The sequence below is a fragment of the Nymphalis io genome, chromosome 20, assembly GCF_905147045.1.
Source record: "Nymphalis io chromosome 20, ilAglIoxx1.1, whole genome shotgun sequence".
Classification (NCBI taxonomy): Eukaryota; Metazoa; Arthropoda; class Insecta; order Lepidoptera; family Nymphalidae; genus Nymphalis; species Nymphalis io.
In genome coordinates, this window is record NC_065907.1 from 2,581,223 (window position 1) to 2,606,544 (window position 25,322).

The 25,322-nt window shown below is 34.8% G+C and overlaps 1 protein-coding gene across 2 annotated transcripts in view; it reads left to right on the forward strand.

Annotated features, from left to right (window-relative positions):
* Positions 1–25,322, forward strand: part of LOC126776464 (dystrophin, isoforms A/C/F/G/H) — a 568,446-nt gene that overhangs the window by 126,510 nt on the left and 416,614 nt on the right. For both annotated transcript variants that reach the window (XM_050498980.1, XM_050498981.1), the window contains exons 39-40: positions 7,435–7,533; positions 16,410–16,515. In XM_050498980.1, the coding sequence (XP_050354937.1) occupies positions 7,435–7,533; positions 16,410–16,515 (205 nt within the window). The remainder of the gene's footprint in view (positions 1–7,434; positions 7,534–16,409; positions 16,516–25,322) is intronic.

Here is a 25,322-nt window from a genome sequence, read left to right on the forward strand (position 1 = left end):
CATGAATCAGTTGCGAGCGAAGCGATCTCTTTTGTACAACAGCTAATCCATCTAGAAATAATATATTTAACCGCAAGCCCGACTGTCTTTGTTATTTGTTGTTTATGTGTTTTAGTATTTCTATCTTAAAAATTACAGCTACTAACTTTTTTGGGCTTTGTGCAAGCCGCCTGGGTAAGTATCACCTACTAATTACGTATTCTACACCCGAATAGTAATACTCAGTATTGTTGTGTTCCAGTTTGAAGTATGAGTGAGCCAGAGTAAATCTTACATCTTAGTTTCCAGACAACAACACAGGTTATTTTTATTTCCACGGACTGGATGTTGATACCACATTCATACTTAATTCTTAAGAAGAAAGTTTTGAACTTATTTCATCACGCTGCTTTAAAGCGGTACGGTGGATACACAAGGGACAGAAATCATCCGGCACATCTTTACGTTGTTTTTCTTCAAAGCCGGCCACGATTAAATATAAAAAAATTAAGCAAATGAAAATTTAGTAGTGTTTTCCCTCAACGCTGATCCATTGTGGGTAAATATACCTTCTCCTCAAAAAGGGAGAAGAGGCCTTAGCCCAGCAGTGGGACATTCAGAGACTGTACATATTGGTTCAAATTCTATTAATATTATGGCATTTATATATCAGCATTTTTATAGAATAGATAAATGGACGGGTACCTGATAGTAAGTGGTCACCACCGCCCATATACATTGGCACTATAAGAAGCAGCGCTAATGCGCCACCAACCTTGGGATCTAAGATGTTATGTCCCTCGTGCTTGTAGTTACACTTGCTTACTCCCCTTACAAACCGAAACACAATAAAACTAAGTACTGCGACTGCTGTAGAATATATTATGAATTAGTGGTAGCTATCCAGAAAAGCTTGCATAAAGCCCTAGTATCGAGTATAGTAAAGCATTATATGTTTATACTTTAATGATTGGTTTCCGCCCGGCTTTTCTAACAGGGAAGCTACTTTCAAACTTCATGTTATTTTCACATTTCGTATTCTATCCATCTTCTTCGCTGCATTTTCATCTCATTTGAATGCATTCGCTTTTCATATATTAAATTATTATTAATCATTAATACTCATATTATAAATGAAAGGCACACCTCAATATGTTACGATTTGATGGCTACTTTTAATATTAAATCCAAGACCAACAACCCGCCGTCCCGATACGCGAGCGGAGTCGCGGGCAGGAACTACTTTTAATAACGAAACATTTATACCGTAACAGCTTTGATTAACGGTGACGTAGCTAATAATGTCCACCATCGCTATTTTTTAATCCACTGGGCTTATTAAATTAAATTAAATTAATTAAAAATAATAAATTGCGACGAATTTTTAATATTTATAACGGAATAAAATCTGTACTCAAAATATTTTGGTAATTTCTACTCGACCGCACTTTTCTTATTATAATGTAATAATCTTATAATAGTGTCTTTTCCCAACAAGTTACGGCGGCGGCGATTTCTCCCTCGGAATTTTTATTGAATCAATACAACAATCATTCTATGAGTATTTACCTTTTGCAAATAATTCAGAGAAGCGTTAATTTTATTATTATTTTAAAATATATACTAATATTATAAATGCAAAAGTAAATCCGTATGTATGTTACGCTTTCAAGGCTAAACTACTGAACCGATTTTGATGTAGCAAACTTGAACTCCAAGGACGAACAATAGGCTTTATAGCTTTATAACAAACTTATACATAGGTTTTTGTTTTAAACTTTCACATACATAAACTTAACTGCTTTTATAAATATATATAAATTAATAGAAAAAAAATACTTTATAATAAAAAAAAATATTATCTATTGCTTTGCGATTATTTCTCAACGAAATTAATAATAACAAAGTCAATTATTGTGTTTATAAATAACTACTTAATTAATATTGCGTCTATGGTCGACCTCGGAATCAACCGTCGACATATATAATAATGTCCTCCAGACGGATTTCGGCCACGGCGGATTCTCAAAATCTCAAATCTCAAGAGATCTCATCTCAAGAGAGATTAGCTAACTACGCAGGAGATATTATAGTGCAAAAGTGTGTGCGCAAACACAGGTGCACTCTCTATTCCCTAACTCTCATAATCCGATGGGATGGCAATCCGACACGACCTGAAAGAGTCCAGGCGCAGGATCAAGGGCTTTACGTGCTTTCCGAGACCACACACCACAAACACAAACCACTAGACCAACGAGGAGTTGCAGAGGACGAGGAGCAGTCAAACATACATTATATGTATATATATCTAAAATGCAAATCCTGATAGCGGGCAGCAGCGCTATTAGTGAAAGATTTCCAGCCACTGCGGTCACCAACCCGCCTGCCAAGCGTGGTGACTAAGGCAAAAACCCCCCTATGAGCGACGACAAAAATTCACGGCCCCCAATTCCCGGTAATCACATTATTCCTGGCCACGGTACCGGCCATGGTAACGGTGCGATGGGGGGTGCTAAGAATCCCCGGGCTACGGCAGGGTACCACAAACGGCGACTGTTTCTGGCCACGTATAATGGACGCTCTCTGCGGCTGGACGAACATCTGACAGAATTGGAAGTAGAGTTAAGTCGTATTAACTGGGATATAGTAGGTCTATCAGAAGTCCGAAGACAGGGCGAGGACACGATGACACTAGATGCCGGTCACTTACTCTACGTCCGAGAAGGACACCAACCATCCTAAGGTGGCGTCGGCTTTTTGATCCACAAGTCACTCAGATGCAATGTCGTGGAGGTTGGCAGTGTGTCGGCGAGGGTGGCATACCTTGTCTTAAAGATAACCGAGAGGTATGCCTTGAAGGTTATACAAGTGTATGCCCCAACGTCTACATACACTGACGAAGAGGTCGAAGCCATGTACGAAGACATAGTGAAAGCTATGTCTCGTACCAATACCTTCTACACAATTGTTATGGGTGACTTCAATGCCAAAGTAGGAGTACAAGAAGATGGTGAATCGAGGGTAGGAAAATTTGGCTATGGGCGCAGAAATCATCGGGGACAAATGCTGGTAAACTTCCTCGAGGCTCAGCGATTATTTCTGATGAATTCATTTTTCCAGAAAAAGCCCCAAAGGAAGTGGACCTGGCGAAACCCCGATAACATAGCGACGAATGAGATCGACTTCATTTTATCCAATAAGCGCCAAATAATTAGGGATGTCTCCGTGATCAACAGGGTAAACACTGGAAGTGATCACCGCCTGGTAAGAGGCACCCTGAATATTAACACTAAAATAGAACGATCGCGGTTAATGAAGTCGACTCTTAGACCAACTCTGCCTCAGGTCGAAGCTGGTTGCGAAAGCTTCCAGCTGGAACTACAGAACCGATTTGCCATGTTGAAAACAAGGCAGGGCATTGACGACGCCACCAATGGTCTGGTGCGTGTCATCCGCGAGGTAGGCCAAAATTACTTTCGACAAAAGAGCAATGGACGTAAGTCGAAGCTCTCAGGCGAAACTCTGAACGAGATGACGAGGAGACGAGAACAGCAGAACATGACGCCATCTGAGTGTCAGGCACTTAACAGGAAGGTTAAAAAACTAATAAGGCGTGACACAAGACGAGCGAATACCCGGAATATTGAAGATGCTATAGCACTCAATAGGGGCTCAAAGGTTCTTGCAAAGTCACATACCTCCTGTTGTCACCTGACAAAACTCAGAACCATACAAGGCACAACCGTCACCTCAAAACCAGAGATTCTAGCTGAAGTCGAAAAGTACTATGGCGATTTATACTCATCACGAGTACCTCCACCTGAGTCCCACAGTGCGGATGACCCACGAGCCAGACTAACACGCCATCTATCAGACGATCTTCCCGACATCGATTTGGGCGAGATTAGGATTGCTCTCGGGCAAATAGGAAACAACAAGGCTCCAGGAGATGACGGAATTACCTCAGAGCTTCTCAAAGCAGGAGGCACACCAGTTCTGAGAGAGCTGGCTAACATCTTTAATTCCGTCCTCCACAATGGTATAACACCGAAGACATGGAGCAGAAGTGTGGTGGTGCTGTTTTTCAAGAAGGGCGATAAAGCTCTTGTGAAAAACTACCGCCCCATTTCACTTTTAAGCCATGTTTACAAATTGTTTTCGAGGGTAATCACGAATCGTCTTGCCCGAAAATTCGATGACTTCCAACCCGTGGAACAGGCTGGGTTTCGAAAAGGCTTCAGTACCGTAGACCACATACACACATTAAGGCAAATAATACAGAAGACCGAGGAATATAATCAGCGTCTATGCCTAGCGTTTGTGGACTACGAAAAAGCCTTCGATACCATCGAGACCTGGGCTGTTCTGCAATCCATGCAGCGATGCCTAATTGACTGTCGGTATGTCCAGGTGGTGAAGTGTTTGTACGAAGCCGCAACCATGACCGTCCAAGTACAAGATCAGAGCACAAGACCAATCCAATTGCATCGCGGGGTAAGACAGGGAGATGTAATATCACCGAAACTCTTTACCAATGCATTGGAGGACGTCTTCAAGACGCTCGATTGGAACGGACGCGGTATTAATATAAATGGCCAAGACATTGTCATCATGGCGGAGACTCTGCAGGATTTGGAAGAGATGCTAAACAGCCTGAGCGATTCTTCAAGACAAGTAGGTCTCGGGATGAACATTGAAAAGACCAAAATTATGGCAAACCGTCATGTATCCCCGAGACCAGTGGTCGTAAATGGCTCTCCACTTGAAGTTCTGCAGGAATATATCTACCTGGGCCAAACTATACAACTTGGCCGGCACAACTTTGAGAAGGAGGCTAAAAGAAGAATACGTTTGGGCTGGGCGGCATTCGGGAGGTTACGTCATATTTTTGAATCGTCGATCCCACAGTCGCTTAAGACCAGGGTCTTCAATCAATGCGTCCTACCCGTAATGACTTACGGTGCCGAAACGTGGACACTTACCGTAGGACTGGTCCACCAATTTAGGGTCGCTCAGTGAGCAATGGAACGCGCGATGCTTGGGGTTTCTCTGGCAGATAGAATCCGAAATGAGGACATTCGCCAGAGAACTAAAGTCACCGACATCGCGCTTAGAATTAGCTCGCTGAAGTGGAAGTGGGCTGGTCATGTCTCCAGCCGCATTGATGGCCGATGGAGCCGACACGTGTTGGAGTGGAGACCATGCTTAGGCAAACGTAGTGTAGGACGCCCTGTGACAAGATGGGCCGACGATTTAAAAAAGGTGGCAGGTTTGGGATGGATGCGGACTGCCCAAGATCGGGATGGTTGGCGTTCTATGGGGGAGGCTTTCGTCCAGCAGTGGACGGCAAAAGGCTGAAATATAAATATTATATAAATATTATATGTATATATACCTATTTATATATAGATGTTATTTTATATACATTACTATTGTATTTTTCATGGAGAAACTATTTTAGCAAGTCAAATAATACAAAGATAAAACTAGTAAAGTCCAATACATCGATTTTTTAAACCCGCAATCTGGTTAAATTTATACACGATTATTGCTAAAGAATAATACGATTTCTAATAGTTTATATTCAATAGTTACATTGCTGAAATATAATATACGAAAGTAGTTACTGACCAGACACGTAAACGCGGCTGTCACGCCGACAACAGACACCCAATCGATATGTTTTTAATCTATAGAACTACAGCCCGAACAGCTCAACCTTCACCCAGCAAACGACCAAATTCGACAAAATCATGTTGTGCAAACGAAACATACGAACATATAAAATGTGCGGGAACATTGCGTTAGGCAGCGTTTAATTTGAAATGTTTTTAAAACAATATAAAAGTTTAAAAAAACATATTGAGTTTAGAATAATTGTCTAAAAACTTAGCAGTGACGTTTTAGTTTGTTATAGTAATTGGTAACGTATATTACTTTTTTTTAGTGTCAATTCAATTAATGTCAATTCTCCAGACGCAACGATGTACTGGGGACTTAGTTAAGAGTACTACACTTTTGTTTAAACAAATGTGTAATTTAGCATAACGGATTACTATGATTATTATTTAATCTTCAAATGTATTGCAAATCAAACAGAAAATAATAGATTATTTTATAATAGTATTATATGTAATTAAAGGAATTAAAAATTTTGTACTTAGATAAAATACAATAACATTTGAAGGGCCGTTGGCGTGATTGGTAGACTTGCCTTTCACGCTGAAGGTTGTGGGTTAGATTCCCACCCAGGACAGACATTTGTGTGCATGAACATGTCCGTTTGTATTGTTAGTATATGTATTATATTAGTTGCCTGGTTTCCATAGGACAAGTTTGTTTAGTTTGGGATTAGATGGCCATGTGTGAATAATGTCTCAGGATATTATTTATTATTATTTATTTACATTTCTACTCCGCTTTTTCAGACAGTTGGATTCCGAATCCAACTGTCTGAAAAAGTTTCATTAACGAACTACTATGCATTGAATTCCATAACATTTACATATATATCTATCTTTTTACATACAAAAAATATATATCTTTTTGCTATAAAAATAAACAATAATAAATTAATTATGCTTTTAAAACGGTGCGTTTTATTATCAATTTGTGTAACGTGTGTTTCCATTAAAATATGAGGTTTGTAAATCAGTATCTGGAATGGCGGCTATCCTAAGCGCTTCGGGTTACTGCGGTCCCAGATGACTGCCCGCGAAGCCTTTAGAAACGACGCTATACCGCGCCGGTATTGTTTTCGTATATTGTTATCGAAATCCGATATATGTTGGGGTTTTTTAGCCATGGCTTTATCGTTGACTGAGAATACAAAAGTGCGTGTACGAAAATGGGATTACTTGTGTTCAATTAATAAGATAAATTGATATTTAGTTCGATTCTTGATGATTTCTGGCTCATCGACTCGTACATATATTGATAAATTTGATATTTTGATAATATCACCGTTTTGACGTAATTTTATTTGGTTGTAAAGCGGGACTTGCCATGTCAAATCAGAACAGACTTACTCGCTATTTGCCTGACACCAACCTAACAATTGGTTGATTATACGGTTGAAGGGATTGAACACTCGATGCTATAGAGATGCGCTTACAAAATCTCTTAGCTCTCCCTATAAACGACCCGTAGGGGATTAAGCCATGGTAGCTCTATTCTATTTTGATAGAACCACATAGCATACAAAATATAAACTTAAATTAATTTAATTATAATTTAATATATTATTTCTCAATAGTTTTAAAGATTACTTGTGTAATTGTCCTGGTCTGGGTGTGTGTGTTTGTACAACCTTCGATGAAGGATGTTTTTCATTGTTATTTAAGTATGAATATTTCGATTACTATGAGTAGTATAAGACCAGGACCTACTATAGACATCAACTCCTACTGGTTCACATTATTGTGTGTGTGATAAATACAACAGCTATTATTGCAGATTCGTGACTGGTTGTCGGTTGAAGTGGATATGCTGCGCGCGCAACCTGTCGCCGTTGGCGACGTAGACGACATCATGCAACAGCTGGACAAACAAAAGGTAAGCAATTAGATACGTAATTGAAAACAAATATATCTCTAACTGAATTTTATTGGTTAATCTTAGGGATTAACTGACTGTTTAGGGTATATTTTAGAGCACAATGTATGCTTAAACATAGTAGCACTACATGTATCGTGCTTAGTACGTCGATGGGATTTTGATCTGACACGACCAGAGAGGTCTGGCACAGGAACCGCTTTACTTATTTTCCGAGGTGCGGAAGTGTTAAGCCTACCTAATTTTTAATTTGAGTATGCTACAAAAAACCTTTGCTTTAATTTTGTAATAATGATAATAATGAATAATGAAATGCGCGACCAACTTTGGATTATGTCTTGTGCCTGTAATTACATTGTAATTTTACTGCACGATTCGGAATTTGATTCCTGATACTCGAGATCTGTCGGACATAAATTAAGCAGTATATCAACGCTGTTAAGCAGTTTAGCTTTTATAGCTTACAGCATTTTGAAAATTTTATGAAATATTTATACATTTTCTGATAAAATTATAATAAATAATGATTTTTCCATTAACATGTTCATATAATGATCGAGGACATTAAATGTTATTTTGAATAATTTACTGAAATCTTGGAGAATATTAATACGAAATCACCCAAATATTATTTCGAGCTAATTAGTAGAAATACTGAGCATTAATCGATCCTTCGAAAACCGCGTTGTGAATTTTGATGAGATGAATCTAAAAAACAAGACTCCGGAGCGACGCATGATTCTGAATTATTAAGTATAACGCAAAGCGGCAAAGTTGACGGATTTTAAAATATTTCTTGGGCTATATAGAACGCAAGTAGAATGGTAAATTAGTAGTCTTTTGAAGGCGAACAAATTTTACATAAAATATTGATAAAAATCGTTGTGACTCGTTAAATCGTTTTATCGTTGGCTTTGTGCATAGTTGCGTAAGTACCACCCATTCATTAGATATTTAACCACTAAACTGTAATATTTAGTATTTGGGTTTAGACCCAGGAATTCGTGGTCTGTCTTATATTTATTCACTGGACCAACGAGGCAGTCAACAGTAGTACCCCATATTTACGCATGGAGTCTTTTTCACCCACTAAAAAAACCTTTTCACAAATATAGAGTACAAATCAAATGAGTAAAATGCCGAGATGGCCTAGTGGTAAGAACGCGTGAATCTTAACCGATGATCGTGGGTTCAAACCCGGGTAAGCACCACTGAATATTCATGAGTTTAATTTGTGATTATAATTCATCTCGTGCTTGACGGTGATGAAAAACATCGTGAGGAAACCTGCATGTGTCTAATTTCATTGTAATTTTGCCACATGTGTATTCTACCAACCCGCATTGTGCATTGCATGCATTGAGCAGCGTGGTGGAATAAGCTCTAAACCTTCTCCTCAAAAAGGGAGAGGAGGCCTTAGCCCAGCAACGGGACATTAACAGGCTGATACTGTACTGTGCTGTACTGTAGAATACAAATCATTATTACTTTTAATAAATAGATAGTGTATGTAAACCTAATTGGAAAAAAATGGGACAATTGGAAGGGAATGTCAATGAATTATAATTATATATTTGGCAAACTTGTTGCTACTTTGGAAGAATCCTTTTTTGCTCGCAAATAATACCGTTGATTACAAGTAGGATCTGTTCTCTCTTACAAACATATATTTGAGAGTTAAGCCTACTTGTGGAGTGTTATGTTTGTAAGCAATACTAATTAACTTTTCACTAGACATTCAAAATTAAGACTTATCTTAATATTTTAAGAGTCGAATATCGTTTGAGTTTCAAGAGGGATATTTGTATGTCTGTATGTACGTTACATACTAACGTTCATTCTTAATTATCGTATCTCAAGATGGCCTGGTAGTTAGAAAATTTGAATTTCAATCAAAGATTACCTTTCAAATTCGATAATTTCTAATTAATTTGCTTAATCAGTGTTTATAATTCATTTCGTGAAGCAAAATATTGTAGGAATATATTTGTATATCCCTACTTTATTTGTCAAATGTAATTTTCGTAACATATTATTATAATAATGTTGCTTAGCAGATAATTACTGAAACAATTTTTTGTCTTGTTCTTTCGAATATATAATCAGTGATGTCAGAAAGAGCAAAATCTGTTTTTAACTAAGCCCTCGTTTATTAAACATTCATACATATAACTAATTAAATAATTTAGCTGACGTGAACAGCTTACTCATTCGTTAAGTGAAAGCTTACCTATATTAGTTAAATAAACCCAATCTGACGTTTTTCCTCCATAATCCAAAATCAATGGAATTTGCAAACGTAAGCCCAAACCTAGTTTACGTAAAATACAATCTCTCGAAAACCAATTAAACCAAAATAAACTCTACTGCGACAATATCAAAGCTCAATTTTCACTATCAGTTTTTAATATCAATAAATCTTAGTGCATCCAACTTACGCATTGCACGAAGCCGTCATAAATCTTGATATTGAAAAAGGAACTTTAACGTAAACACAATAAGTATTCATTCCGTGTCGCTGAACGGAAATAAGCTGTCAAAGCGAGGGCCAATTTGATGAAGGGTTGTGGGAAGAGCAGACATAAGTTTAATCAAGCGCTTTAAATCATAAAAATAAAAGAAACACAAAAAGTACGCTTTACTTGCTGGTAGAGGTTTGTGCAAGTTCTGGGTTGGCATCACCCACTCTTCAGATCAGAAACTAATTATCGGTATTAGCAATATTTAGTATTGTTGTGTTCCGGTGTAAAATGACCGGTGGGAACGGTGTGAGTCAGTGGAACTACAGGCACAAGGGACTTAGCTTAGTTTCCAAATTTGGGGGTGTATGGGCATGTAAGGTTAACATTTCTTACGGCGCTAATGCCTATGGGTGGTCACTTGCCACCAGGTAGACCATTAGCCCTTAGCTATTTAAAAAAAAAAACAGTATTTAAAGCCTCGTTCGTCTAGATCCAGATCTTGGTCTTAACACCTGGGTTAGCAAAGAAGCTTGTTGGTCATTTTAAGACCATCTTGATTTTTTTAAATGTATATGTATTACAGATACAGTTAGTTATAAGTGATTATTTACATTTTGTTTTATGTCTTAATATAAAAAAATAATTAATGCGATTGAAGTACAAGTTGCTCATTTTTTTAAAGTCTCAATTTATTTTAGTTTATAAATAGGTATAAATTTATTGAATCTTAACAGACTAAGCTTCCGTTCCATTGTTTATATACATTTTTTTAATTATTCTCTGGTTCATTACTATATATATATATATACGTGCTTGCCAACGTCTACAAGGGTGGAATTAATATCATTCAACTCACGTAAATCGTATCTCCCTTAGCTGGGTTTTCTCAATCGATCATATTTTGTCTATGTATCTTTGAATAGTCGAAATAAATTCAATATATTTATAAATTAAGGATACTTTGTAAATATTCGTAATAAATTATATTAAGAAACTCTTTATCCTGATTTCATTAGATCTAATGTGATACTAATCATAAGAAATTAAATTAACATTGTACATTTGCATCAAATAAAAGATTGTAAGAGCTTAGATGGCCTAGTCAACCTGTCTTTGTGAATGAATGACGTATCATTTTATAGCTTATCTTGCCCCCACAAAACAGATTAGTACAGTGCTGTCATCTGGTGTCAAAATTGAAACAATGACAACACGCCGGGTGCTTAGCGATGTTTATCAAGTGTTGATGTACACGCACGCATTATTTCTTGTTGTTATTGGTAGCGATGTGGCCAACGCGGCGCGGTTGTTAACACAACGCATAATCCTGCATGAGCTTATTTAAATTATAATTCCCATATAAGGTGTGGCGCTGGTGTAGAATCTTCGGTTGTTAAAATACGTGTCTCTTTGTTCTTGAGGCGAAATAAGGTAGGAGAAAAAAGGACAAATATGAGAAGCGTTTTTTTTAATTTTCAAAAGAGAAGAAGGGACATATTGTGTCTTACTCGAGTAACTTAAATATAAAAAATATAAATAATAAACGACTTTACGCAGGTTCGATAACATTCTTAATATAATAAATATATTGAAATTTTACGCTTTATAATACCGTTTCATAAAAATATAAATAAAATTGAATCCTTATCACTTTTCATGTACTTAATGTTCTATGGTTCGTCTTGTCAATTGCATAAAACGACCCTTGCAACGTGTGAACGTATTCTCATTCATAAACCACCTATTGTGTTATCACCCTTACATCAATTGCATTTGTTGTAAACACTCGGTTATAACCTTTATTATCGCATGTTTAAAGTTCGAATTTGAATAACTGTTTATATAACTTATAACTTAATCTACAATTCAAATGCACTATCGTTTTAAAATATTGCTACCAATCATTTCGATTTTGCTGGTATTTGTTAAAAAAATATATGCAAAACAATTTAGATCTTATTGTTATCAGATGAAAATACAAAATTCAGTAAAATGCTTTTGACGGATATGTCATTTCAATATAAATTATTTTCTTTATCACATGTCGATTTAATTTTTTTACTAATTGTTTTGTAATTTTCTCTGTAAGTGAATTAAATGTAATTTTTTTTGAAAAAATAAATGTCTCTAAACATACTTTTTTATATAGAATAGGAAGGCGGACGAGCATATGGGCCACCTGATGGTAAGTGGTCACCAACGCCTTAGACATTGGCATTGTAAGAAATGATAACCATTCCTTACACCAACAATGCGCCACCAACCTTGGGCACTAAGATGTTATGTCCCTTGTGCCTGTAATTACACTGGCTCAATCACCCTTCAAACCGGAACACAACAATAACAAGTACTGCTGTTTTGCGGTACCCAGACGAGCTTGCACAAAGCTCTACCACCAGTATCATATTGATATCAATGAAAGGTGAAATTTAAGGCATTTCTGAGCTATACGTAATGTTAAAAATAAAATAACGTTTATTGGCCGAAACTAGTTTTTGTTAGTGATAAATCGACTCATAAGGTAGTGCATTGATTTGGTATTTTTTTGTTTAAGTGTAAAAATGACTGTAATATTATTATTGGAAAACTCCGTAATTCCTATGACTTGGGAATTGTATTTTAATTACCACATAGTAAAAAGTGTGTTTGTAGTATATCGATACCTTATATGGAATTATTTAAAGTAAACGAAAGCGCGATTCAGAAATTATGATTGAAAAAAATTAAGTAACACATTGATAGCTATGCTTTCAATAAGTAACTACCATCATAGAATATTAAAATGTATTTCATTGTTGTTAGATACGAATATTTTACTTATTTTAAACTAATTATAAATGATAATAGTGTAAAAAAATATTAAGTACTTTCCTTGAATTAAACAAATCCTTAATATCTCAATCTAGTTGCTATTGTATAAAAATATTACATATAAACGTAATTTATTTCAGTGTTATCCTTATGAGTGTTCAGAAGCAAATGTGTATTTTAGCTTAAGACATTGCTTAAATAGGGCTCCTAAGAACGAAGTACGCATGCGCTAAATTTAGAGATGGCAAAAGTCGATGTTTTAAGAAACTAGTTTCAGCATGCAGAATTATTTGTTGATATATATTGTGTAAAATTGATGTGTTTTAAAAAATCGAGTTTGGTTATATAAAATATATAAATCTTAAAAAAATTGCATACACAATATTTACTTTAACATGCTTTCTAATTATTATCTTCAATCGGTTATTCTATTTTTATATAGTTTTAAGGCGCTTATCTTCCAGTCTGTTAATTACGACATATTCTTATAACACTTTAATATTGGTAAATGTCTTGTCCTACTTGTTTGTGATTGTGTTGCTGGTTTTTGTATGTCCCGAAACAATTTGATTAAATTCAAAACTAGTAAATCAAAGTGCTTAAAATCGAACTTATTGAATTATTAACTTATCAAACTAAAAGAATAAAAGACCTAAATAAACTTATTCCAAATTTTAAAATTATAAATAAAAACTTAGTTTGCACAAAATACTTTAAATATATATAATATTAAAGAAAAAATATATACATCATATTTATTAATGAAAATTAGTAGGATAATTTACTTAGTTAGGATAATTATACTTTTTCACAAATAACACTTGTGTTTAAAAGTTATATAATGTTATCGATGTCGACATGTTATCGATAAGACATCTAAGCTTCACTATCATCCCCACCATCAATCGCGCATGCGTTTTATTGTAATAGCCAATAGTGTAAACCTTGGCGGGGATGGTTGCTAGGCAACCGCCGGTTAGTTACGCTGTTCCTACACCTAAATTTGATCGTAAAATAGTAGCAATGTGGCCACGGTCACCGTGCCGACTGGACGCAAATTATGTTAAGCTGTTTACGGAATTAAACAACCTTGATATTTATTTTGACTTTCTTATAATAATGTTCTTACTAATATAATTATTTAGAGTATGATCAAAGAAAACGCCGCCTATCTAATATTTATTGAAGTAGGTCTTTGATTTACCAAGATAATTTATTAAAAGAAAAACGTTAAGTCGTACAAGCAAACAAATAATTTATATTAAATCTACAATCCGAGTTATAATTCGATCTTATGTATTATTCCTATGGATATATCGATTTTCAATCTGCGTCCGAATAACGGAATCGAATTACTACACCACTGCTGAGATCAAGTCGTCAAATATACATATTTTAATATCGTCTATTCAATCCGTTTAACTTCTCTGATAAAATTGTCAATGTAAGATCTAGAGATTTTAAATTCGGTTCATTAATATTAATTGCGGTCGTAACCGTACGCCTTCCCTAGTCAAGGTGAGGATTCACTATTTATATTGATTCATAATCTTAGCAGTTACATCTCATCCATTAAGCACGTACGCTGTGAAGTATTGCAAACGCTAAGTCCTTAATGAAGATTTCTTACATTTTAAAATATGTTTTTTTTTAGAGGTTAGCCTGGAAGAGATTACTGTAAGTGAAGTGTAAGTGCAATGAAGAATAAATAAAACTCTTTGTTATATTCCAAGGAATTGATACCAATTGGAAGTTGAATGGTTACGTGATAACCGATTTGCTTGGATTATAACTCAAAATCTTTCTGTTATCTAGATTCATCCATTTTTATCCTTTTTATGACATCTTATCCGACATTAGTTTATGATTAAAATTTATTGATATTTTAATTCAAACCAGTATATTTTTAAAATGCGTATTGAAGTTCGTTATTGAAAAATAAGCGACGAATAAGTGTAGAGATGGTCTGTGGCTAGATCACCTGAATCTTTAACGAAGATTTCGAGTTCAAACGTGGAAATCATCAATAAGTTTTCATGTGTTCATAATTCATCTCGGGCTCGGCCGTGCAGTAAAACCTCTTGAGGAAACCTGTCATGTGTCGGATGTTCTTTGCAGAGTCGAATGCAATTCTATCTTCTGCCGTGTACGTCAATAATGATTCAAAAAATGGGACTCGTGTGCCGTTCCAATCTAGGGATTTTACTTCTTATTTTTTATTATCATTTTGTTAATAATCTGCGATATTCAGACAGCTTGGCGGTTTGTTTTAAATATGTAAAACCAAAAAAATGTGTAGTACATTGATATGACTTATAAACACTTGTTCGGATATATATTGTTTACTTCTTTAATTTAAGTATCAGATATCCGCCTTCAGTAGTAGAGGTAAAGTTAATTAACAAAATGTACTTTTATTCCTCTATTTTTCATTTAGTTTATTTGCTAAGAGCTTTGAAGCTACGAGACCAAACTATAATACTAACAACCTTCTTCCGAGACAGCGTACAAGACGCCTTTCCTAATATCGTCTGGCATATATTGCTCGCATCGGTGGGGGTAAACACTGTATACATTAGGACATGAAACAAAAAATATTTTAATAATATAATGGAGGAATTATTCATTTGAAATTACGATCCACGTATCCATTATCACACTGTCTATCGTTTGTACTTCATAATATAATTGTTACCTAATGTCTTAACAAAAGTAGAAAACACAAGTTTGGTGCTCATTTCAAGACGTAATATAATTTGATAAAGAAATCCTGCCCGGGACGCTGAGCTCGCCCGGTACTAAATAAGCTCTATCGATTAATATGTCCCGCGTTGATAGGTACTTTTTAATCCTCTAGTATATAATATCCTTTTAAATGCCTAATGTTACCCAAAAGCTTCCTCATAACAAGTTACATGTATTATAAATATAATTGTGGATGATTATTATTTGTAATATTTTGATTGTTAAAAAGAGTAATTAATGTTGCTTGTCGGTTCTTCTCGATAGAATCTAACATTCCGAACCGGTAGCTTTATATTGAAATCAAAATTGTAAAATTACGATTTAAAGCGCTCGCAAAAAAATTTAGAGGTTTATCATTTAGAAACAATAAACAAAACTAAAGTACAGAGACAGTTAAGTGATTTAAACAATTAAATATTTGACGGCGAGACTGTGGTGCCGTCTGATTTAGTAGACTATTAAATTTTAGACGAGAGTGATTGCATACTTTTTGTTGTTATGTCGCTCTCGCGAAACGCCAAACGGTCAGCCATATTGTGGTTTGACGTCATCGACGGAGCGTCGTTAATTTTAATTACGTTTGAATTATAAAATATTATGGATTTACCTTACTAGAGACGTTAGGCCGATATGCCGATTTATATATAATAATAATAATAATCTTTATTCACATTAAAAGTAACAAATTATAATGAAGTCCCTGATTTCTGAGCTAGGCCCAAAGACCTGTATTACAGAAATCAGTGTCATATATGACATGATAATCAATTGATTCAATAAAAAAAAATGAAATTTTGAATTTCGAATTCGAATCAATATTTTAGAAGAGAATTTAAACACTCCGCCTTATTGTTCCAGGGTGTGCTCAGAGAGCTTGAACAAAAGAAACCACAGCTGGACGAGCTTCTCCACACGGCTGAGAGCTTAAAAGGCACCGAAAATAGGCAACAGCTTCATGGCAAAGGTAAGTTTATTTAAATTTAAAATCGTATACAATATTGTGAATTATTATCTGTAATTAGTATTCATTAGAAAATAAGCCTCGAACAGGAAGATTTATTCACAGATTACGCCACGGTTGCGTCAGATCGATGGATTATTTGAAAAGCTGTATTAGATTTAACAATTAGTAACAGCCCCATTACACACTTACAAATACAATATAACACTTAATAACATCAATATAAAATAAAGATTGATAAAATACAAGAGGCGGTTAATCGCTAACGCAGCGATCTTCCGGGCTAGTTTTAAATAGAGGAAAGAAATATAAGGAGAACAGTGTTTTTAGTGGTTAATACATGAAATGAATGGAAGAGCCAATTTTCACAAATATGTAACTGATTTTTTTGACGAGTTGAATTGTTAAAAAAAAAATCACGCAGCAGTTTTGGCTTACACCAAATGCTAGGTCAAGACTCGTTGTTTCAACTTTGAATTTGTAGGAAATACAAAAACCTTTTATGAATGTAGATTTACACTTACTTATTGATTAGCTAATTAAAAACTACCACAGGTTCGGAAAATATATTAAGATATTGATTTAAATTATTTTATTACGTAAAATTTCATCTTATAATATTTTTGTAACAAAAATCACGGATAGAAAATTTTATTGTACTAATTAAACATAGTCACAGTTTTATAATATTGAAGATTTAATAACAAATTAAAAATTGATATACTCATAAAAGTATGTTATAGTTAAATTTAAGTTATTATAGGATTAATTAACGAAAAAGCCGCCTACACAGATATATCGACATTTCGCTGAGGATAACTTGACAATTTAAACTGACAATCACTATTAATCTGTTTCGCAATTGTGTCGTGGCTATTTGTCAGATTATATTTAACAGTAAACAGTAACAGCCTGTTAATGTCCCACTGCTGGGCTAAGGCCTCCTCTCCCTTTTGAGGAGAAGGTTTGGAGCTTATTCCACCACGCTGCTCCAATGCGGGTTGGTAGAATACACATGTGGCAGAATTTCAATGAAATTAGACACATGCAGGTTTCCTCACGATGTTTTCCTTCACCGTTAAGCACGAGATGAATTATAAACACAAATTAAGCACATGAAAATTCAGTGGTGCTTGCCCGGGTTTGAACCCACGATCATCGGTTAAGATTCACGCGTTCTTACCACTAGGCCATCTCGGCTTTAGATTATATTTGGTTGGAAATAACTCCAGCAGTAATAGGCAAAGTCATAAAGGGATTTCGTAAATTATGTATTTTATTAAAAAAAGCCTTCATATCAATTACTATATTTTTATCATCAAATTGGTAATTATTAAAAATCCATTGTAAAATAAAAACGACCAAAGCGACTACAAAATGTGATCGGTTTTAACTCAAGCTACCAGTTAAGGTTAAAGTTATATCGTTTCTGTAGAAAGTTTTCCAATTAAAGCCGTTCATTATACTGACCCTAACTAATTAAGCGCATAAACTTTACGCATCGTGCATATTAAAAACAAGTGCATTGTTATTTTTATTAAGTCTAACCAATATAAATGAATAAGTCTAACCAATGTAATAGTAAGACTGTAAATGACCCACTATAAGTTTCGTGAGGCGAATAACATCTGCGCTGAATAATTTAAAATACTTCATGGCGACCACGACCGCACTGACAAGAGTGTCACGACGACGAAGAAGAAGAATAAGTTTCGTCTTATCTTGAGTAGGCTTAGAGCATATATCACCATTCTGTTGTTGAGTTGATCATACTTGTGACAATACTGACACATAGAACCTCATAATGTTTCCCATCACCACAGAACACAACTTTCATCAACCGGAACACAACATTAATTGCTGTTTGGCGGTAGTATATACAGGGTTACAGGGTAATATGTCACGATCCTTTTAAAGGGTTATAGTTCAGGACAATAGCTATCAAATGACCCCCAAAATGCTTATGCAAAAGTGTATCGTTTTCGAGTTATTAATTTTTTAATATTTTTTTTATTTAAAGGATGTTTAAGATTCTAAAATTCAATAAAAAAAAAATCAACGTATTTTCCCTATTTTTTTTTTATTTCTTGCTAGGGTACATCCTAGTTAATAATAACCAGTTATAAAACAAAAACAATCTTCAAGCATTTTTAAATTACAGATCCAAAACTGTACAACTTTTCGATTTTTAATTTTGATTCTTTAAGTTACTCGCAATTTTTTTGTAAAAATCACTATGGCTCTTATCGTGCGGATCATTTTAAAAACATCTGAGTTTCCTTAGCTATCCATCGGTACATAAAAAGTACAGTAACAATCATAAACTCAGGAGAAAATTAGATAACAAAGAGACCAGGTAGGAAATTCTAAGAAATGCTATTGTTAAGAAATTAAATCTGGATCAAAGACAAAAGGACCTCAATGCAAAGTAGTTAAAGATTATTTTTAATAGGGGTAATAGGTAAAAAAGGAGAGATAAACCAGAGCTGTCATTGCAATTTTGAATTTAAATCAAAAACAAAATACTTAATCTTTTTAGTTACTCCATACTTTCGAAATAACACTGTTTCTTATTCATAATTCGTGTTCAAAATGAGATCCCCTATTTCGTATACAAATACGCATTCTTTTTCTTAATTCACTTTTTACTACAACACTACTCAAGCTATGTCGAATAGAATTTGCAGCATTCATTATTCTTGTTTTGAGTTCTTCAATTGTTTGTACTGGTGATACATCATAAACCAGGCTTTTCATATGCCCCCAGACATAATAGTCCATCGGAGTCAAATCTGGACTTCTCGCTGGCCATGGGATTGGTCCTCCTCTGCCAATCCATCTATTACGATAATTGCTGTCTAGCCAATGTCTTACGGACATTCGAAAGTGTGCGGGGCAACCATCATGCTGGAATATCATTCTCTGCCTAAGTTTCAGCGAAACATTTTCGAGTAACTCATGCAGGATTTCTCTAAGCAAGCTTTCATAACTTTCACCATTTAAGTTATCAGGTAGGAAATGTGGCCCAATAAGATTATCATTGATAATCCCCATCCAGACGTTTACCGAGAAACGTCTTTGGGAACCGCTTAATCGCTTTTTGTGAGGTTTCCCTGTTCTTTTTGAGACCAATATCGAATATTGTGGTAGTTAGTAATACCATCTTTGTCAAACTTCGACTCGTCTGTCCATAAAATTTTTCTCAAAAAATTGGGATTTTCTGCATCACAGTGTAGCATAAATCGGCAAAAATCTAAACGTCTTGCAGGATCTCCTTCTTCAATCACGTGTACGGGTGTGTAATGATAGGGATACAATCCAGCTGCGTGGACAGTAAACCAGACTCTCCATTGAGATACGCCCAGTCGGTTTGCCACAATATTGGTGGAAACTGTAGGGTCCTCTCGAAAATGACGAATAATTACATCTTCTTCATCTGGAGAACGGACACGAGGGCGTCCGGAATCAGATTGTCTCCTTTGCACGCGACCAGTTTCTCTAATTCGACGATACACACCAATAAAGACACTATTGTCAGGTGTCCGGCGATCCGGAAATCGACGATTATACTCACGACGAGCAGCTGCGGCGTCACCGTTACAATATCCATAGCAAAATAAGATGTCAGCGTATTCCTCATTAGAGTACGGACGACGAGAAGAATTTTGTTCTGCAGCCATAATAGTCCTTTTTACGCGCCAAGTTATCATAAACACAAATCACAAATTCCTTTTAGCTAGCCGAGTCACGAAGTTGTAAGAAACAGAGTCCAGTAAACGAAGCGGTTTTTTTCAAAAATTTAAGAGATCAATATTCACTAAAGCGCGTCCACACTATACGAGCAGTGCAAGTACAGTGAGTATTATGTACCCCGACAAGGTTTTATTACTCTTATTCCTAAAAGAAATGAGATAAAAGGAAATTAGAAAAAATGACGGTAAATTCAAAGGAATTGATAATAGTATTCCACAAACAGCTCTGGTTTATCTCTCCTTTTTTACCTATTACCCCTATTAAAAATAATCTTTAACTACTTTGCATTGAGGTCCTTTTGTCTTTGATCCAGATTTAATTTCTTAACAATAGCATTTCTTAGAATTTCCTACCTGGTCTCTTTGTTATCTAATTTTCTCCTGAGTTTATGATTGTTACTGTACTTTTTATGTACCGATGGATAGCTAAGGAAACTCAGATGTTTTTAAAATGATCCGCACGATAAGAGCCATAGTGATTTTTACAAAAAAATTGCGAGTAACTTAAAGAATCAAAATTAAAAATCGAAAAGTTGTACAGTTTTGGATCTGTAATTTAAAAATGCTTGAAGATTGTTTTTGTTTTATAACTGGTTATTATTAACTAGGATGTACCCTAGCAAGAAATAAAAAAAAAAAATAGGGAAAATACGTTGATTTTTTTTTTATTGAATTTTAGAATCTTAAACATCCTTTAAATAAAAAAAATATTAAAAAATTAATAACTCGAAAACGATACACTTTTGCATAAGCATTTTGGGGGTCATTGGATAGCTATTGTCCTGAACTATAACCCTTTAAAAGGATCGTGACATATTACCCTGTAACCCTGTATGTGGCTACCCGGACGAGTTTGCACAAAAATCTACCTTCGTCTAAAAACTATAACATTTTATTTTGACTCAATACAACTATACTATAGCTTCATATATTATTTTTATGATCATTTTTATTGTACTTTAGTTGGATATAAGTGCATATATGTCTTAAACGTACCCAGATTGTATGTTAAAATTTCCCTTATTACTATGTTGTATTCAAATAATGGCTATTTAAAGCCTTTGGGTCCTCGCAATACACATTACATGATTAGTACAAATACTTCTACGGTAATGTATAAAACTGAGGCTTAAGATTACTTAAGTGTTCTAACATGAACTTGAAATATTTTTAAAAGGCTTTCTGTCTTTAAGATTTCGAATAAACTTGAAACATTTTATATATTTTTATTTATCTCGATTTCATTTAAAGGGGTGCTAAATTTCGACGGTTTCTTTTATTTATTTCTTTATATAACTCTACCGTTGTACCTACCCTGATCGAATTCGATGTTATCGCATTTCGATCCTTATTCGCATTACATTAAGAACTATAATCAAATACATTGATTATGAGAACGTAAAGTTGTAAATCTTCGACCCTCGCGAAACGAAGTATAATGGGTATTAAGATGCAACCGATTATAACATTTGGAGCGATACGTATAAGATAAAAAATGCTAGAATTCTTTTCACGTATACTTTAAGCTATTATGGCAGTAGTTAGATCTTAACGGTGAGTAGTCTTATCTGGAATTGTTTTTATTTTACTTAGTAATAAATAATCTGGACGGAGAAATTAAGAGTATGTTTAAGATTAAGTATTGTAGAATTTAGAAGCGCTTGTTAGTGTCTAATAGTATTTGTACTAATCATTAAAACAGAAGAGTTTTTTTAAAATATAATATAGGTAAAGGCGGCCGGGCAAATGGTCCAACTTGGAGCTCATTCCACCACGCTTCTCTAATGCGAGTTGTTAGATATAAATGTGTCAGATTTTCATCAGACACATGCAGGTTTCCTCATTGATTTAATTCACAATTTATGCACATGAGGATTTAGTTTTGCTTGCCCAGCTTCGACCCGTAATCTCCGTTAAAATTCACGTGCTCGAACCACTGACCCATCTGGCTCTTTCTTGAGAAGGATTTTGGCTATTTATCATCACCACGGGGTCGGCGTAAGAACATTTAACGTAGTAAACCGGGCAGTGCAGCTAGTCAAGTATATTTGAGTTTATATTTTTAATTTAGGTGATGTATGAGTTGTAAAATTTATTTCGAGCCGAATTAAATGTACGCGTATCCTAAAAAAGATGATAAAATATTGCCGTTATGACCATCAAATGTGGACGAAATGGACCAAAACCATTTTTTTGTTTTTTACCATTCTGATGAATTTACGTTTCGAAAACATACCACTCTGAATACCGCTTCTATTTATATCTTGCTTTTGTCCAAAATAATATAACATAACAATGATTTTTTTATTGTTTTCTGGGCAATTTAGAAAATAGTGCTTTTTAAAAATCAAAGATAAGGAAGAAGCTAGTAGACTTCAATTACCTGGATACTCACACTACTACAACTTTAGACAACATTCAAGGGGAGGTAGGGTGTCAATGTTTGTCCATGACAGCTTAAATCACCATCTTCTAGAGGAAAGCTGTACCAATGATAACCACTTTCTTTGGGTACATATTGACAAGTATTGTATGGATGTAGGTGTCATATATAAACCTGACAGAACAAACTCAAGTGAATTTCTCGAGGAGTATTCACTGCAACTACATAGAAGAAAGAGAATGTTCATTTTTGGAGACTTTAATTATGACTTATTGAAAACCAGTGTAATTACAGGCACAAGGGACATAAAATCTTAGTTCCCAAGGTTGGTGGCGCATTGGATATGTAAGCGATGGTTGACATTTCTTACAATGCTAATGTCTAAGAGCGTTGGTGACCACTTACCATCAGGTGGCCCATATGCTCGTCCGCCTTCCTATTCTATAAAAAAAAAAAACCCAATGCTGCGGCTCGTAATTATCAGCTTACTTTAAGAGAGAATGCTATCCAAATTTTAAACAAAATCAATCGTGACTACTGCACTCGTGAGACTAATACAACAATAACTATATTGGATCACGTATGCTCCAGTGTTAAACAAAATTAATTCCACTTAGCAATCATAGATTCAGCAATGGCTGAACACAAACAGATTTTCTTAGAAGTAAAGAAATGTCAACAAGTACCAGTTAAACGAATACAATACAACGCAATTGACTACAACAGGTTTTTTAGATCTTTCCAGGAGATGAGCAAAGACAACGTTAACAACACATACACAAGCTTGGAGAGGAAAATATTGACCTGTTTATCAAATAGTAAAGTTAAAAAAATCAAGGTATTAAACACACCCAAACAGGATTGGATCAACCGGGATGTCATAGATGCTATAAATAAAAGAAATAAATTATGGCAGCTAAAAAATAAATCTGACCCCAGATATATACTATAAATGAAGATTTGGACAAACAGAAGAAATTGGTTACCGAAATTATTCAAAATTCAAAACACAATTATTACCTTGAAACCTTTAATACCTGCTTAAATAAGCCTACCAAGATGTGGATTTTAATAAAAAGTCTGTCCATCTATAACACCAAAAGCGTATTATCACCACTTAGACTCCAAATTGATTCCAACGTTATTGTTGATGAGACGGAAGTATGTGAACAGTTTAATTTGTATTTCTCTATGATTGGGTTAAATTTAGCGAATAAGATTATTTCACTATATCCTATTCACCACACTCCACATTTGGTTAAAAATGGAAATGAAATTTCAAAATTTGAACCCGTTACCATAAATGAAGTACAGAAAATAGTAAAGGATTTAAAAACAAACAGCAGTTCTGGCCTAGATGGAATAAGTATTGAATCTGTTAAGTCTATTGAGCTGTTGATGGCCGATGAACTAAGTTGCTGCATAAATGAATGTTTTGAAAATGGAATTTTCCCAGATAATTTAAAGACAGCGAAGGTGACACCTATATATAAATCAGGAAGTAAATTAGATCCAGGTAACTACCGACCCATTTCTGTTCTACCTGTTCTTTCAAAAGTCTATGAAAAGTCAATCTATAATCGTTTGTACACATTTCTAACCCGTAATAAGATTTTATCTTAAAAACAATATGGTTTTCGACAACACTCAAACACTCTTTCAGCCACAATTGACCCCATCACCCGAATTAAAACCAATATTGACAAAAAAAAGATAGTATTAGGTGTTTTTATTGATCTCAGAAAAGCATTCGATACAGTGAGCCATGACATACTACTGCAGAAATTATCTAATATAGGCGAAACTGGAAAGGCCCTTGAGGTGTTAAAATCTTACTTAAATAATCGTCACCAAATTGTGAAAATAAATGACAAACAAAGTAGTCCAAGACCCATTCTGTACGGCGTACCTCAAGGTTCCATTTTGGGACCTCTACTATTCCTAATATATATCAACGATATACAAGATATTGGGTTAAAAGGAGATTTGGCTCTCTACGCCGACGACTCTAGTCTTTTCTATTATGGTTCCTCTATTACTGACATTATCAACGACGTTCAGAACGACCTACAGCTTCTTGATATATGGTTTAAACGTAATTTGCTGACTATTAATATAGAAAAAACAAATTATGTAATATTTACTGCAAAAAACAAGAAGATAAAAGCCTACACTGAACCTACTATTAATTCCGAACAAATAAATAAAAAGACGTCGGAAAAATATCTTGGTTTGATACTCGACAATAAGCTGACACACATCCAAAAAATCATATCAAAATTATCATCCTTAACCGGAGCTCTTCGTGGTGTAGCGCGATGTTTACAATAAAATATCTGATATATAACTCTTTGGTGAAACCACATATCAATTACTTAATTGAGATCTGGGAGACTGCGGCGAAAGTACACCTTAAGAAAATACAAACCGCTCAAAATAAATTGATTAAAGTGTTATTTAACTACAACTCCCTAACATCATCTGAAAAAATTTATAAAAATACTAAAATAGTAAATATCGCTCAAACATATCCCTATAAAACGTGCATTAGTACGAAAAATATTGAATAAAGAAATCCACACAAATTTAAATTTTAAAACAAAATCAGCTATACAAAGAATTCAATTGCGTAACGCAGATCACATTACATTGCGCATCCCTAGAACTAATTACGG